We start from the raw sequence: 16558 nt of genomic DNA, 5'->3' as shown, positions 1-16558 counted from the left end.
TGAATGAGTCCATCAACCAGGTTATCTTGAGTTGGAGGGTTAAATCCTTTTTATAAACTTGCTAAAATGGCTTGAATTCCGTAAAAACAAAAAAGAACTCTTGGCAAAGACCTAAGATGTACCAGTAAATTTACTGTATACTGGTTCAATAGAGAAATGAATTAAATATATCTTACATGAATATTTAGACAAGACATCAGGGATTTCTTCAGGATAATGTATAGTCAGCAAATGTCCACCATTACATATTGACTTAGCTCCACTGTAGGTGTCAGGAGATGGTAAGTTCTGAAGACATCTCCCACGAAAAAAATCCAAGCCTGAATTACATTCTCCTACTGTAAATTTATAAGTAAGAAATCATAATGAAGACCATTGTATAAAAAGTTTTTGTATTATTTCAAATCATCTATACTTCAAATTAATATTTATTGATGTAGGTTTAAAATATTGTATTGATAAAAAAAGCTCTTGTTAGTTTTTTGCTATACATGCACCAATTGTAAGCATTACACAACTACCCTATGCACGCATTTCCTGTCTAATAATACATATTATATATTTAATGTAAAAGTCAGTTAAATGCACACACTGAACACCATAAACACTTAAAACTTCATTCAAGGTCAAAGTAGGCACCAAAAAAAGTAACAATTGGAATGTTCCTTTCACACCATTTTACAAAAATTGTTTCAATATTCCACATTAATGCATGTATTTGTAACATTTCTCAAGTACACATTGACTTGTCTGTACCATGGGATGACCAAATCTATTTCCAAACTTAGTTATCTAATTTTAATCGATACAGACCTGTAGTAGCTGTCACATTATCAGTTGGTAGTTTAGTCCATGTTAATTCGGTGTTATAACCAGCATGGATTGTTCCCGCCACATTTATCGTGGAAGAAAGTGATGGTGTTGTCGTAGGACATACTATGTCTAGACTTTCCGTTCCCAAACTTGGTCTGACCTCTACCGGCACTGATATTGATGTACATGAGTTGTTAGCAGTACAGGCAGATACTCTCAGTGTGTAGGTTCCTGGTATAGGATAGGTGTGAGGAGCATTGTAAGCAAGACCAGCTGAAGAGGTACCAGTAAGAATCTCAGTAGAATCACCAAAAGACCATTGATAGATTACTATGGTTGGTAAAGTGACCTGAGCTCGAAAACTGTTGGTCTGTCCTGCTGTTAACACACCAAATGGTTCTATAGTTAGTCCAGCAGAAATCTGATATACACCACTGACATATACAACTGGGGTGGTTGTTCCAGGTACAGTACAAGCCATGTTGCCACCATCAGCATAGACTTTTGTTGCACACCAACAGCTATAAGATGGGTCTGTATTACCACAAATACAAAGCCCAGTATCAAATATTCCATAGTCCATACTATTATCAAAGCAATACTCCTTACATGTTTGGTTGTCTGCAGTTGGGGTGCTCACAGAGAATAAAATGTCCAGTTTAGTTTGTTCCTCCGAGTCATAATAGCATGACCCAAGCTTCTCTGGGCCTACAAAGTAACATATTTAAATAAACAAACAGTGTAGCTACTTCACTGACTTACATAACTATCTATCCCTCTTAAAGAAACAAAACTGTCCCCTTCCAACTACATAACTATTTTCCAATTAATTTTAAAAGCATTTTGTTTTCAAAATTTTAACAAATTTATCTTTATTTAGAAAATGACATTGAACTATGTCTTCATAGAAAAAAAAATACTGCAATTCTAAAAGAAAAAATGTTCCAAGCAAGTTGTTAATTAAGTTAATTGTATGCAAATAAATAAAAAATTAATACTCAGTAATGATGTATAGCTTTTATAAATGCAATAATAAGTTCAAATATAATTATCTTCCCTATATTCCCTATGCCATACAAGAGAAAAAAACTATGAAAATGGAATGGAAAGGATACAAAAAACAGAATGAACAATTTGAATTAAATAACTTCCAGTTTTTACATATGCTTTGCACTTTGAATATTGTAATATTATTTTGTTTCCCTGAAACATTCAACAGTTGACTTTTTGCTGTATGTGAATGAATTACATGGAGTTTCTCTACTAGGGCATAGCTCAAACTTTTGGAGAAAATGTTGAATTTTTAATTTTTTTTTTTTGCCTAAACATAAAATGTAGACTAACGAATTAGCAATTTTTTTTATTTTCAAGTTTACTTTTTAGAAAGCTGTGTTCTTCATTTTGTATTTAACATCAGTTCTTTACCACTGGTAAAACTTTATGATCAATGAACAAATTCCCAACACCATTGCTTGCCTAGCCTAATATAGCGACAACTGACAGTTAAACAAACCTGTTCATGACTACCTTATACCTACCACAGTCAAGTCCATACAAAGACTGAAGTACTACACCTTAATTCAAATACTGGCACTCTATTAAATGTATTGCCTTAGTTAATAAATTATCAAAAAGGGGCAAGGGTTATACATTTCCAGCCATTGTATCCTAAAAGAATAAAGCATGTTTTTTTTTTCTAATTTTGAGAACTAGATGATGTTCTAGTTTAAAATTACATGTAAGGGAAATAGATTTGCTTTCTTCATTTGTGACTAATTCAATGTTCATTAGTAAAAAGTGCATTTTAAAAAAATAAAAAATATACTTCATTTAATTTGTGCATGTGTTGAAGTGCATTCTACAAAATAAAAATAAAACAGAAATAAAAGGAAAATTCTTAACAGTGTACATATCTCAACTCTTAATTTGCTAACTTGGACTCATTGACTAAAACATTTGTAGAAACCTTGGTAATTCTCTACGGGGAAATATACAGTTGAACAACATACATACACACTGGGGGTTACTATAGGGGGTAGTAAAAACAAGATTTGAAGTATAACTCACACCTGTAGAGAGCAAGGGTCCAACACACTGGGATTCAGAGTAAATCATAACTTGTATGGAATCTATCTTGACTATGAATTTGTTTTTATATCCTTTGATCATAAAATATGAGTGTATTCTATCATGGTATATTTACAAAAAAATATTTTTACACTTTATTACATAGTTCACATGAAGTTAAGCATTGACATTTTCTCTTTTTATATAGAAACAACTAGATTATCAAAATTAACAAAAATATAGTTTGAAGGATTTGACTTTTCATGGTATATTGGGGTCAGTCAAACCATTAATTCTAACCTTCACAACATGTAAAAATTGCTGAAAATTTCTCAATGTCAACATAACTTTATACTAATTTTGAGCAGGCTATTACATAAATATACTCCATACAAATCTGGAACAGACTGTACCCAAAACAGTATAATGGGACAAAAGTCAGAAATAAGATATAAACTAGCTCTAAACAAATGGGCAACAGTAAGCAGTGATTCTAAATCAGATAGAAATTAAGTCACAATAACCCGTCACAAGTATAGGGGAGCTTCAAACCACATGTATAAGTGCCGACGTTGTTCACAGACTCACCAATACAGAATCGGTGCGTGGTTGTCAGGGAACTGCAATAAGTTTTCCACGCTGGTGCTGAACGTTTTGTTTTATGAGACGAGCACACTGTATATGTTAGGAAATCATGTTAATACAAGCATAAAATAAAAACAAAATCAACAAATCTAAAATATAATAAAAAACAAACAAAATTAAAAAGGCATGAGTAACATAAACAATAAAGTGTATCAGAACATATTGGCAAGTTCTAGTAAATTGAATTATCTCCCCTTTATCCCTTTTTTTTCAAATTCCTGTCTTGATACTAGCATATAAGTCAGACATGATATCTTGTTTGTTTCTTTTTATTATTCTCATTACTTCTACAGAACTTGCAAATACTGACATTCTACAAGACAAAATTATTTGTCAAATACAATTTGTGCTTCTAAGTTTGTGCATAAATTTCTACTTAAATGATAAAATAAAAATGCAAATAAGAATAGAATAAGACAATATAACAGTTAAACTGAGGGAAATATAAATTACAAGTTAATACACAAAATTTAAAGTGCTGTGACTCACAATTGTCTTCACCAGATACAGCAGTTGAAACACCAAGACATAAATGGCCTGTGAAAAGGTTCAATTGATATGTCTATAGGCTACCTTCATGGTCACCAAATTCACTGACCAAGCTGATTTGAAAGATAATGCTTGTCAAATCAGCTATAAATACGAGTAAATGTATAACAAACTGAATACAACATGTACTACAAAGAGTTGTCCTTTATCTAAGCCCTAATTTTCACTTATTTTTAAAATTTGGTATTTATAGATAAGGACCTGGACCTGGCCTGTATTAAAACAACAAATTTACCACAGTGTATCCTGAAACAATGAGTCCTTATAATTTAACTTATGTGATAAACCCATGCTGACTTCAAATTTATGTTATCCCAATGTGGCAGAGAAAAAAGACCTACAAATATTTTCTGATGAGTTCAATTACTGACCTAATTAATACCAGGTTACCCCTAAAAACAACCCAAGAATTTATAGAGTTTTCTCTCTTTCAACTAAAACTGTGTCTTTGAATTTTATTCTCCTGAAAATAGCCTATGTGACAATCCTACCTATTTTTTTTAAATGGTAATAGGTCATTATCACTGAAACTTTTTTTATCTAAACAATGACACATTGAGCTATAACAACATCAGTTCTATACATATAAAAGCATTTGCAACATAAATGTGATGTGGTGGATTAAATGTAAATTATTAGAAGCATTAAAGCCATATTGATATGTTAGTGTTCTCCTGTCAATCATTAAACATAAAAACTTTGAAAGACTAAAATTAATATGCTAAACAAAAAAATCTAAAATTCTACAATATCATCTCTTGTTCTTCAAATATTTCTATCAGATATTGAACTTACTAGTACTTGATAAGACTGATATTTTTTTTTAATTCGAGGATTGTAATTTAATGGATGACGATTCACTATAAAACCAATCTACCAACAGATTTATTTCAAATTTTACAATTACTCTCCATGTCAGAGTAATCTATTGCCCTCTTCCTTAGACTAACATGTTTCTAATATTCTCAATATTTTAGGATTACCATAGTTTTTGTTATTGTTTCTTTCCAAAATGCTTTTAAAATGTACAAAATAAGTGTACCGGTACATAACAAGAGGGTGTACCAGTACATCGATTGACATCTTAAGAGGGTGTACCAGTACATCGATTGACATCTTAAGAGGGTGTACTTGGTAATCATATAATGGTTTCTTTGGTCAAAACAGCTGATGTAAGTACTTTTTATACCTTTATACAGGAGAACACAGGTGTATGATAAGTGTGGTGATAAGTAGCTTTAACTGGGATATATATACAGTATGTTTAATCTGCTTATTAGTCCTAACTTATTCTAATTCTTCTTCACAAAAGTTTATTTCTTTTGATGTAGTGGGAAAAGTTATTTAACAGCCAATACACAAAGAAAACAGTTTAAATTTGTACTTTAAATTACAGGTTAAAATGAAATATGATTCATCCATAGCAAAAAAAACAAATGAAATGTTATTAAGTAATAAATTTTAAATTAATAAAAAAGAAAGCAAATAATAAAAATGCATATATACTTTAACTTTAAAAATTATAATAGCTGCTGTTTTATGTTATGATTTATGCACAATGTCATTAAATGAAACTATGTGTCAAAATGTTCAAAATTCTATGTGCAGTGCTGGTACACTTGAAATACTTAAAATTACTCAATGCCTTTTTTAAGTTTGTTTATCAACATAACAATAAGCTGTAAATAAATAATAAAGATAACGGGTTAGTACCTTTTGCTTGAAGGTTTGATATTAGTGAAAGCTAAAGCTGTGTTAGTTTTAAGCTTATAGGGAATACACTGTTCATTAGTTTTGGAGAAGGGATTTGGGAAAAAGAGGTTTAGTTCCCTACAAGGCATCAAATAATTCAACAGAGTGCTCTAGCCAGTTCTATGTTTGCCTTGATAAACTCTCAGATCATCAAACTTACATGAAGAATTACTGTTAAATCTCCAATACTTCATAGCTATTAAAAATACTTCAAATTCTAAATCACATTCAAAAGTGTTTTTTTTTTCTTTACAAGACTACAGATTCTGTGAACCACAAGTACAAGTAATCATTCCAGAAGAAAAACAAGTAAATTTCTGCAGAACTTCATTTTTTTTTTATCAATTATAATTTTTTTCTCATTTTGTGCACAAATGGGGGTTAATACACTATATTCAATCCATGGGAAATGTTAACAGGACTAACTGTTAAATTACGTGTAACGTGAAGAAAGCATTCCAATCCCATAAAATCTATGTCAAATTTTCTATGCCCATCACCAATAAAAAACACTAACAAAGTAATACATTTAAACAGCACATACAAACAACCATAACTTTGATTATATTTTTATAAAAACTTCTCCATGAATAAAAAGCAAATATATATTTTTTTCTCCCATCCCTTATAGCTTGTTATTTGCTGGTTTGCAAAGTTTTAAGACAAACTCATTGCCAACACCATTATTTCAAACTATTTCATTAACCTTCTGTGTCTGGATCAAAATGATCGGCAAGAGCTCGACGTTGAACAGAATGAGTATAGTGGCAAGACACTAAAAAATGTAGGTATGTAAGGTTACATGAAATGTACATCATTTGTTTTTAACTTGTAAACCTTTAAACACAATTGATAGCAGAAAGCCTTTTTTAAAATTTTACAAGATTCTTTCAGGAATTTTCTAGAAATTAAAGTTTGTTTTTTTATTTTATGGGCATAAATAAAAGATGGTGCATATGAATATCATATCTCTAAACACACACTAAACAACAGTTTTACATTGACAACAGGAATATGTAAAAAAATAACAAAAGAAAAATGTTTCTTTGAACTTCAATCAAGGGAGGTAAGAATTGTACCAGGAATTAATGTTTCATTATTTGTGCTGTTTGAATACAGGTAAGGTTCATACAAATAGCAATGAAAGACACCATTTACATATAGAAACTTTGTTCAAAATTCCATTATAAATATTGAAATTATTTGATTGATAGATTAAAGCATGGGAATATTACTAGATTTTTTTTTTTCAGGAGACATGTTATCTAACTTGAAAATGTCATTGCTATTAGTATGCATAACACTCCTAAATAAAGTACTTCTAAGTTCAGAAATAAATATACAGTCCTTTATGAAGACTGGAGTTAAACTATTTCTGACTTTATTAAGTACTCAATTTGAAGTCTGACTACAACATGCCATATAATTACATTGTATACAATTATCATTCGTTACACTGATTATATATAACATGCTTACACCAAAACTTCTCTGATGCCATGTCCAGGAGGTTTACTGATGGAGCATTAGAACAATTTACAGCATTTCTGTCCTCAAACACAACACTTGATGCCTCCAGTGTGACTAGTTCATTTCGGAAAGACAACAGATCACAGTTGCAAAGGAATGGATTGTAAGCAATATTTCTGTAAAGATCAAAGAAGTATCAAAAGTCTGGAAAGAAGTGAGAATGAAAAAAACCTATGACAAAAATTACATCATCCAAATAATGTAGCCATGAGGGAGATCTGTTAGCAACTTCTCTTAACACAGATTGATGTCTCTTTTCAGGTTTCTCAATTCTGATGCATTTTTAATCAATATATATTTTCTTTATTACATAACATACATTTTTTTCCATATCTTTAACTTCATACAGATTAATAAGATAGTGCAGGATGCTATCATTCCAACATCAAATCCATGTGTTCAACTCTGATATAATGTAATTTCATAATCATACAACTTAAAATTTGACTGGTATACTTACAATGTATGTAAACCAAGAGAAGTCAGCACTTGTGTTTGGAATGTGGTAAACTGGTTGTGGCTTATATCTCTGAAATTAAAAACTGGTTTAAACATGCACCTCAATGCTTTAACTTATATTTGTATCTTTATGTATCTTAAATTTCCTTTCTATATGGAACTTTTTTTATTTGATTTTGTTCTATAAATATACAATCATTCATAATTTGTTTAACCAAAAATACTGAACTTAAACAATTCAAAAGTCAAGACATCTTGTTTAGCCTGTCAATGAAGAAACTCTTTCTTGTGATTTTTATTATGCTGACAGTTCTTGAATTTGGATGTGCTTACATTGCACGAACATCTTAGGAGCCTCTCAATGAGTGAATTGGGGCTATAACCTTTAAATTAAAATATAAGTATAGCCATCTTATCATGAAGGCATGTTACGATGTTTTCCACTTTTCCTATTATTACCATCATTATCATTGACTTCTAGAAAAATTCAACAGAAGAAATACCTAAATGTTCAATATTCAATATAAAAGTAAATCACATGTAATACTAAGATTTTGCTAATTTTGTGTTTAACATAAGCACAAGCCAAGAAGTTAAATGGCCAAAAAGGGTGATGTGGACAACTGAAAAACATTTTTTTCATACATGCACAACAGAAAAGTAAAATAATCAACATTAGGGTGTGGTTATTTTAATCTAGAATTATTAAGTTGCCTTATAATAAACAGTGTTGCATTCATTCTCAAAATCGCTGACTTTGTTTTAAAATGATTATTATGTTTCTAATTGAGTTTGATTCTGAAAGAAGGCTTTTATATCCAATCCAATCCCACCTTAACCCATCTATACAATATCTTCTAATCAGACATCGCAAACTTCCCAACCAATTAACTTTCAAAACTATGGCCTGCTTGATAATGAGCCATTGAATAATAGCTCTACTGTATAAGGACCTAAATAATGTATAGATTTTAAATGTTCCATTTCTTAAGCCTTAATACCTACAATAAACAATAATAATAAGAGCAAGGAACAGCTTATATATTGATAAACTCTATAGAATTATACATGACTAGTGGACTCTTTAAAGAAGGTCATAACTACAATACATGTGGTTACGTCATGCTTAGGTAAACCTACTTGTTAGGAAGTTAGAGCCACAAAAGGAAAAAAATACTTAGAAAAATTCTCTAACTTTAACCAACAGGTCTGAGAAACTTATATACTAATTTCAAGTTGTAAACATGCATGAAGGAAGAAATTCCACTTCTTTATCATTTATTAACTTTCAAGTTAAATAATCACTGAGCCAGTAACAATATAGATTACCAGTCAAGAGAATAAAATGAAAGACAGATAACATGTAATGTTAATCTACAGAAACTGTACTTTAATCTTTAAATGTAGTAAGTTTGGTCCAGTACTTTTAAAAAAGAAATTTTATCCTAATAAAAGATTTTCCCTTCAATAATCATGACTTTAACACTTGGTCATTATAGTGTTGACTGAATGCAGTCATGTGCACCAACACAAACATTATATTTTGTTAAGGAATGACTGTTATATTTTTTTCGGTCTATGAAGAAATAACCACATGGTGCACACTAAATAACTTGCATAGAAGGTTGTTTTAAAGTGTGCACCATAAGCATAGAGGTTATTTCAAATGGACCGAAAAAATATAACAGTCATTCCTTATAATTTAATTTGAGTACCAAAATTCAACGAGTAAATCATTAAAAAAGTTCAATGACATCACAGTCATTACAAAATTCGGTCTTTGAGATGATAAACGAAATTTTTGATCCAATCAGAAACCTTGTTACTTCTGAAATTAAATTATCTTGGAATGATTTCATAGATAAACCATACTAGAACCAAGAGCTTATGGACTGAGGCACTTCTTAAACTTATATTGTTCTTTCTTATGTTTGACTGACTGAATCACTACAGCTTTACCTTAGAATCATGAAGCAGAGGCTGATTAGTCTATATTTTTTGTTAACTTTTTTAATTGTGCATTCAGTATGTCCCTTTAGTAATTTGATAATTAATAAAAGTTGTGGTTGGGAAAGTAAATAGGTGATAAAGAGAAAAAAAATGGTGGGAAATATTTTCAATAGAATTCATCTATTTTCCCAGACTAATACTGGATTTTTAATACATATGTTACTTTTGGAAAGATATCAAGTTATTTATAAAGTTGACAAAAATTTTCATTTATTTGCATGAGGTCAAACTGTAATTAATGAAAGTATAAGACCTATGCTTAGAAAAAAAAAAAAATTCTGATTAAATATATGATGTTTATTATGTTAAAACCTGTACCAAAAACATATTGTTCCAAAAAGTTCTAGCACCCCGGTAAAGCGCAGTCACAAAGACTTTCCAAAGTTAAGGCATATTATAGCACCAAATTGCATGCCTTATTAATAGAAAATAAATTAAAAATATGGTAAACTAAAATAATACAATTTATTTATTTTTTTTAGAAATGTTTGAATATAGTTGAATACTTTTTTCCTTTAAAATATCTTTGAATAATTTACCATAAAATAGTGTAACATTTTCATTGTTTTTTTTTAGTAGATTTCAGTAAATAATCATTTCATTGTAAAAAATTGTTGAAACCAAGAAATGGGAAAGCAATTACGAAAATAAAGAAATGAAACTGCTGGTATTCTTCTAGCTAAATGTGAAATAGGAAGAAAACTGGTTTAATTTTTTTTTAAATACAAATATACTAAAAATAATTGAACAAGTAATGGTACATATGTGAGAGGTATATACATCCAATAAATGTAGAAGAACTCTTAAAGTTATGCTTAAAATAAAGTAAATGTTAAGAAAATGATTTTATTACACCAGGCCCTAGAACTCCTCATTTAATGTTAGTACACTGTTCCATAATCTATAAGATGTCATGAAAAATAAGAAAAAAAAAATCTTTTCAAGAAAAATATGCTAGAAAATAAATGAGTGCACAACACTATATCTACCACCTGCTAATGAGAGGCTACACTGTTGCTCTACTTACAACTCTATCAACCTTGATGAACGTGCAGACACTAATGCTATATTTCCTGTTTCACGGAAATTATTGCCCCGTAGATTACTGTCAAATATATATTGGTGTCATATACTTTATGCACTAGATAACTATGGTATTTACTGTATGTTTACAATGAATTAAAAAATTACTTGTCAATTCAATAACTATATTATAACAAAGGAACCTGTCTATAGTATAACAACCTGCAATCCTTTCTTATCCAAACACATTCTTCTTTACATACACAACCTATGTATACTGTACATTGGTCTGAAAAAACATACTGCCCTAAAAAGATCCTATTTAGGCATGTTTCACTGTGTATAATCTGATTTAGTGTTAGTCATTTATAACCTACCCAGTAACTATGGACATTTCTAAGATATTAAGGTGATTACGAAATAGTAGCCAATCAAAATTCTGCATACACAACCAAAAAAAAATGATTCCTTAATTTACTTTTAGCTGTAATGGAAACTTTCTACCTCTTAGTTTAATAAATGAACAATCTGGATAAAAAAGTTATTTTTGTAATAAAGCACTTAAAAACAACAGCGTTAGAACAAAATACTTAAGAAGTTTAAGATTCAAAAATAAAGGATATATAAGAGGTATCCAATTCCCAAAAAATACTGAAATAGGAAGTCAAATCAATCATCAACAGTTCTAACCAAGAGTTGCATTATTGTAGCTCTCTCTTTTGTAACCAAGGTTCAACTTTGTGTCACTGCAAATCTCAGTAAATAATGTATGATATATAAAAGTAGTCCATTATGCTACTCTAGATCAGTTTGTTATCTTATTATATATTGCATTGCCTGTAAAATTATAACAGGATATATCACTCTCTTATGAAAATCAAAATGAGGGAGATCTCCCACATGGAGTCTTCAAAAGGTTAACAAGTATGGAAAACTATAAAACAAAAAATTTTAAAAATATCAAAAATAAAATATTTATTTTGAACCTTTAAAGGAAAGAAAAGTCTTCTTTACTTAGTAACCATTCAACAATGATATGAATGTCTAATAAAAAAAGAAGTACACTTTATGTTTAACCTTTAGAATGCAAAATCAATCATTGATTTTCAATTTTTCAAAATAGAAAAGTTATGCCACCCTTTGAGCACTGTAAAACACTTGTTCAGAAAGTTGAAGCACCTATCATGCTCAATAAAAGCCATTTTAAGAATAATAATTGTGATGTTTGTACCATGGGAAGTAACGATCCATTTTTCTGGTATTTTCAGAACTAAGGACTACATTTAACCACCAAAACAACCATCAAGCAACCGGTAAACTAACTATACTTGACGGGGGCATTAAATAAAGTCAATAACTGAAGTCTATAGAACCAATGTGTCGTAACACTGAAAATATCAACTGCACACAACTAAAAATAAAGCATTTACAAAGCAGATTATATAACAAAAGTATTGTGGTGCCTTTACAGTTAACCACCAGCACACATACTTACAGGGTTTCTAAACAATTGAGGGACTTAAATACTTGTTCTTGGATTGCCTGGAAATTGTTATAACTTAAATCCCTGAAAAAAAAAAAAAAACATTGCAATGAAGAAATAAATATGCTAAATTAACTATTAGATAAGAAATATCAAGACGTGTGAATTAACAATACTTCATAAAGAAAGTTTTGTTGTATCAACTGTAATAGACAGTTTATATTTCATTTTTTCTCCTTACCTACTTTTTCTTTGTTTTATTTGCAGAATTTACTAAGTCTGGTCTTTGTTCCTGGATTACATTCTTTTGATTACCGCTATAACCTTGGTTCCCTTGATTACTCTTTGTCATAGACAGATTTTTTTCATTGCAACAATGTGATACAGATTACTTTCTTGTACATGGTACTTCTATGGAACCCATGTAGTTACATCTTAGAGATTATAACTGTTACCATGTTTTTGACAGATTGGTATTTTTTTTAAAGTTTTTTTTTTTGCTTTTGTATTGTGTCAACAGGAGGTTGTTGTGAATCCTACTTTCATGTTGTCCTTTGTGTCTGGTTGTCATGGGAACCCTATCTCTGTTTACATCTATGTTTAGGCTGTTGTTCATTTATGAGAATTTATATTTTTAAACTATCATTATACTGTAAGGGTATTTTTGTTCATGGTACCAATTTTCATGCATTTCACTGGTTTGGCAGTCAACAAAAATCTGGTTCCTAACAAAAAGGAATTTTTCATTCATTTGTATGATGCAGCTGTCAAATCCAAGCATTCCAGATTCTAAAAACTGACATGTTTCTTCCCTAAATCACGTAAAATTGGTACTCATGAATAAAAGTACTTTACAATTTTAATGAAAAACAAAACTTACAAATTTGTTAGGCACTTTATGTTGTCAAAAATAGAATCTGGAAGTGACGAAAGTCCTGTTTGGCTAAGGTTACTGAAATTAAATTTACCAAAAACTGTGTGAGTTTTTCTTCAAATTGATAGCTGAGGTAACAATAGTTTTTATTTTACCACATCTGAGTCTACAGCATTGGCTAACGTCTTCGTAAATTAAATATAAATGAAACATTTTGTATACTGGATCCATGCATGCATCAGATACTTATTGGTAGGAAGCTGGAAAGATAACTTCATTACACTGAAACTATCACAGTTCCCACAGATATATATTCTAAGATATACTGAAGTTGGCAAATGAAACATAACTGGACACCAATTATTTCTTTATGCCTGATATCTAAGCATGCCACTCAGGACCAGTGAGGATGCTTTTCCCCCATCTTTTTCTAAATATTACATGTTTACAAATACATTGATTAAAAGTGAAACAAGTTGAAAAGTAGATCAGGGAGATAATCATGGTCATGCTTGACACATTTTAGCATTGGGGATTTATAAATGTGATTAATCAGCCTTAAACTTCATTTCACTTTACATGGATATATCTTTTATGTTACTGGTTTAATTTTAAAAATGAATTCCAGGTGAAGTTCAAATACTTGTTCAGAAAGCAAGATAATTAGTAACATCAGTTAACACCTTTATGAAGGTATAAATGCATGACATAGGAAATTTAAACATTGAAACTAATCACTTTGGAACACTTTATAAGTACCAAAAAGATGAAAGTAATAACCAAAAAAATATGGAATGAAAAACAAATGGACAAGCAAAGAAGTTAAAGGTCATTTCAAGTTGTTATTATTACAGAAAGTTCAAACAAAATTGTTCTTCAAAATGGAGATGACCACTGTCACATCTCTTCAATATCCATAAAAAGTCATAAAGGTTAAAATAATTTATGTCAGGATTTATCAACACACTTTTTTCTCATGATTTCAGTCTGATTTTAATGGAATGATTTTCTATGAATATGACAACTGGACTCCCAAGCATAATGTTAAAAAAACAGCTAGAATACTTGCATTTAAATATTCAATCAAAATAAGATATTAAAAAACAGGAAATTAAAATGCATAAGTAAATATCAATGGTCTGTCTACATGAAAAAATAAAACAAGTTAAATATCAATGGTCTGTCTACATGAAAAAATAAAACAAGTTAAATATCAATACTAATAACAATGTAGAATGGATACCATGTGCTAAGGTTAGGAATATGACTAATAAAGCAGTCTTTCTTGCAATAATGTATTAAAATTCTAATTACACATAAATAGTGAAGAAATTATTTTTACAGTCATTTTATGTGATCTTCATGCTTATAAAGCAAACCGATACGTGTTATCTGAATAAAAAAAATTTTTTTTACTTGTTATGTATTTAACTTATTTTTCAAAAATCAAGTTAATGAACTTGAAATAACTACAGTTAAAAAGTTTATATAGAAATCAATAAAATTTAAACAAATATAGATATGTATGTATTGAAGCAAAAGAAGAAAATGGAAAGTCTAAAAAAAATTGTCTACATGTACATGTATATCAGAGTAATAACTGAAAAAAAATATATTATCTATCAAACACCGAAGAAAAAATAACGTTAAAGTAAACCTGTCTAAGCTTAGCCACAACTACCTACTTTACATGAAACAGGAATATAGATAACCATGAACTTTTTGAAATGTGTAAGTATTGTTTTGTATAAAATGCTCCATACGGTACACATTACCAGTAGTATGACCACAAAAAAAATAAATTTTTAATCTTTTTTATTTTTTTTTATTTTTTGGTTATTTGCTCTCCAATTAATTATCCTATTAAATTTAAATTCATTACCTTTCAAAGTACTTGTATATAAGAATTACTTCATGTATTAACATTAGCACAATATATTAATTTTTCACACTTCTGTCTGCCTTCTTGATATGTGAAAATGTGTTTATTAATGATTTTCTAGATTTTAGATATTAGGACCAGAAGGGGGAAAATTCTATTTTTTAAAACATATTACTTGACCAATTTTAATGAAATCTAATCTAATATCTTCAGTATAGGTCTAGCTTACATATAATTGTAAAAGCTTTTTACTAATACAGCTTCAATGGTGTAATAGAAGATGAAAAATATTTTTCTATATTTTTTTTAGTTTTAACATTTTTTTTGTAGTCATAGTCTATGATAATATGATTCAATTTATGGAAATTGATTTTATATCTAAATAACTTGTAAAAATAAATAATATGGTCTTGTGCACTTATGTTTCTTTAAAAAAAACTTACTTAGAGCAAAATTCTTTGGAGTGGCATGACCTAGCTACTTGTAAATTTTGAATTATAGCAATTGGTGTACCATAATTCAGATTAATCTGGCCTTGTTTAACGGTAAAAGCATCAGTTAGATTTGGAAGTGATCATTAGAACATTTAAGACAGGTACAGGAAAGTAAAATATTTTTACTTTTAACCAATAATTCGTAAATTTATACGAGAGTCTAATATAGAAGATTTATGTTAGATAACTGCATTTACAATGTTAACATCACAAGTAAGTAAGTTATCAACCCAATCCAAATACTAAAAGCAAAAGTTGCAAGATATAAAACTAGAGGAAAGAACTACATTTATGTCAGCAACTATTTCATTACTTCCTGCAACTTAAAAAGGGCTTTGATCTAAAAAGCAAAAAATAACAGAAAAGCAAGCAATACCCAATCCATAAAAGCAGTTTAAAGCCAGGTGGTCAGAGTTTAGACAGGTTTACCCAAACCACACAGATATACCAGCTTTCATTGTATCTTGCAAGAAAGACTTACAACATTTCTAGTTTAACTTGATGGTGAAACTGGCCACTTCCTAAAGCTGTGAGTGGATTATTTGATAAATTTCTGTGGAAAAATCAACAGTGCATTAAAACCAACTCCCAACTATGTGTATCAATTCATGGTGACAAGAAGCAAATTCTACTTTAGTGAAGAAAAGAGGCAGGAATATGATGGTTACAACATCTAACCATGTCAAAAGCCATCATATGCACAAAAGGATTTTTCAATACTTTATCAACTATACAAAGAATCATAAAATTTCAGTCTTCATTTTAAAAAAAAAAGCATTTTCATAATAACACTGAAAGTAGACTGGCATGTCAAAAGGGTTTATTCCTCCAATGCCAACAGCCTTTGATCAACCGACAATTTACCTGTAAAATTTTGCTGGCATTCAAGGAATAGGTGTCAGTGGTTATAACAATAAAGTTGCATGCTTATCAAAACATTCATACTAATTAACATATAGGTTAATTACAGGTGACTT

At 29.7% G+C, this 16558-nt stretch overlaps 1 protein-coding gene across 10 annotated transcripts in view; it reads right to left on the bottom strand.

Moving 5' to 3' along the window:
* Window positions 1-16558, bottom strand: part of LOC148618873 (polycystin-1-like) — an 80431-nt gene that overhangs the window by 46136 nt on the left and 17737 nt on the right. For 3 of the 10 annotated variants that reach the window (XM_088578184.1, XM_088578186.1, XM_088578188.1), the window contains exons 5-13: window positions 16063-16134; window positions 13212-13283; window positions 12344-12415; window positions 10853-10930; window positions 7817-7885; window positions 7306-7472; window positions 3469-3555; window positions 814-1521; window positions 177-338 (exon numbers count right to left, since the gene is read on the bottom strand). In XM_088578184.1, coding sequence (XP_088434310.1) covers window positions 177-338; window positions 814-1521; window positions 3469-3555; window positions 7306-7472; window positions 7817-7885; window positions 10853-10930; window positions 12344-12415; window positions 13212-13283; window positions 16063-16134 — 1487 coding nt within the window. Of the gene's footprint in view, window positions 1-176; window positions 339-813; window positions 1522-3468; window positions 3556-4014; window positions 4063-5986; window positions 6023-6532; window positions 6602-7305; window positions 7473-7816; window positions 7886-10852; window positions 10931-12343; window positions 12416-13211; window positions 13284-16062; window positions 16135-16558 lie in introns of all 10 variants that reach the window. The other 7 variants (XM_088578187.1, XM_088578189.1, XM_088578191.1 and 4 more) reach the window with 6 other exon arrangements.

The sequence above is a fragment of the Perna viridis genome, chromosome 4 (assembly GCF_037379345.1).
Source record: "Perna viridis isolate PV_CMFRI_1.1 ecotype Kerala chromosome 4, ASM3737934v1, whole genome shotgun sequence".
NCBI classification, from domain to species: domain Eukaryota; kingdom Metazoa; phylum Mollusca; class Bivalvia; order Mytilida; family Mytilidae; genus Perna; species Perna viridis.
This window is presented reverse-complemented; position numbering and strand designations above follow the sequence as displayed.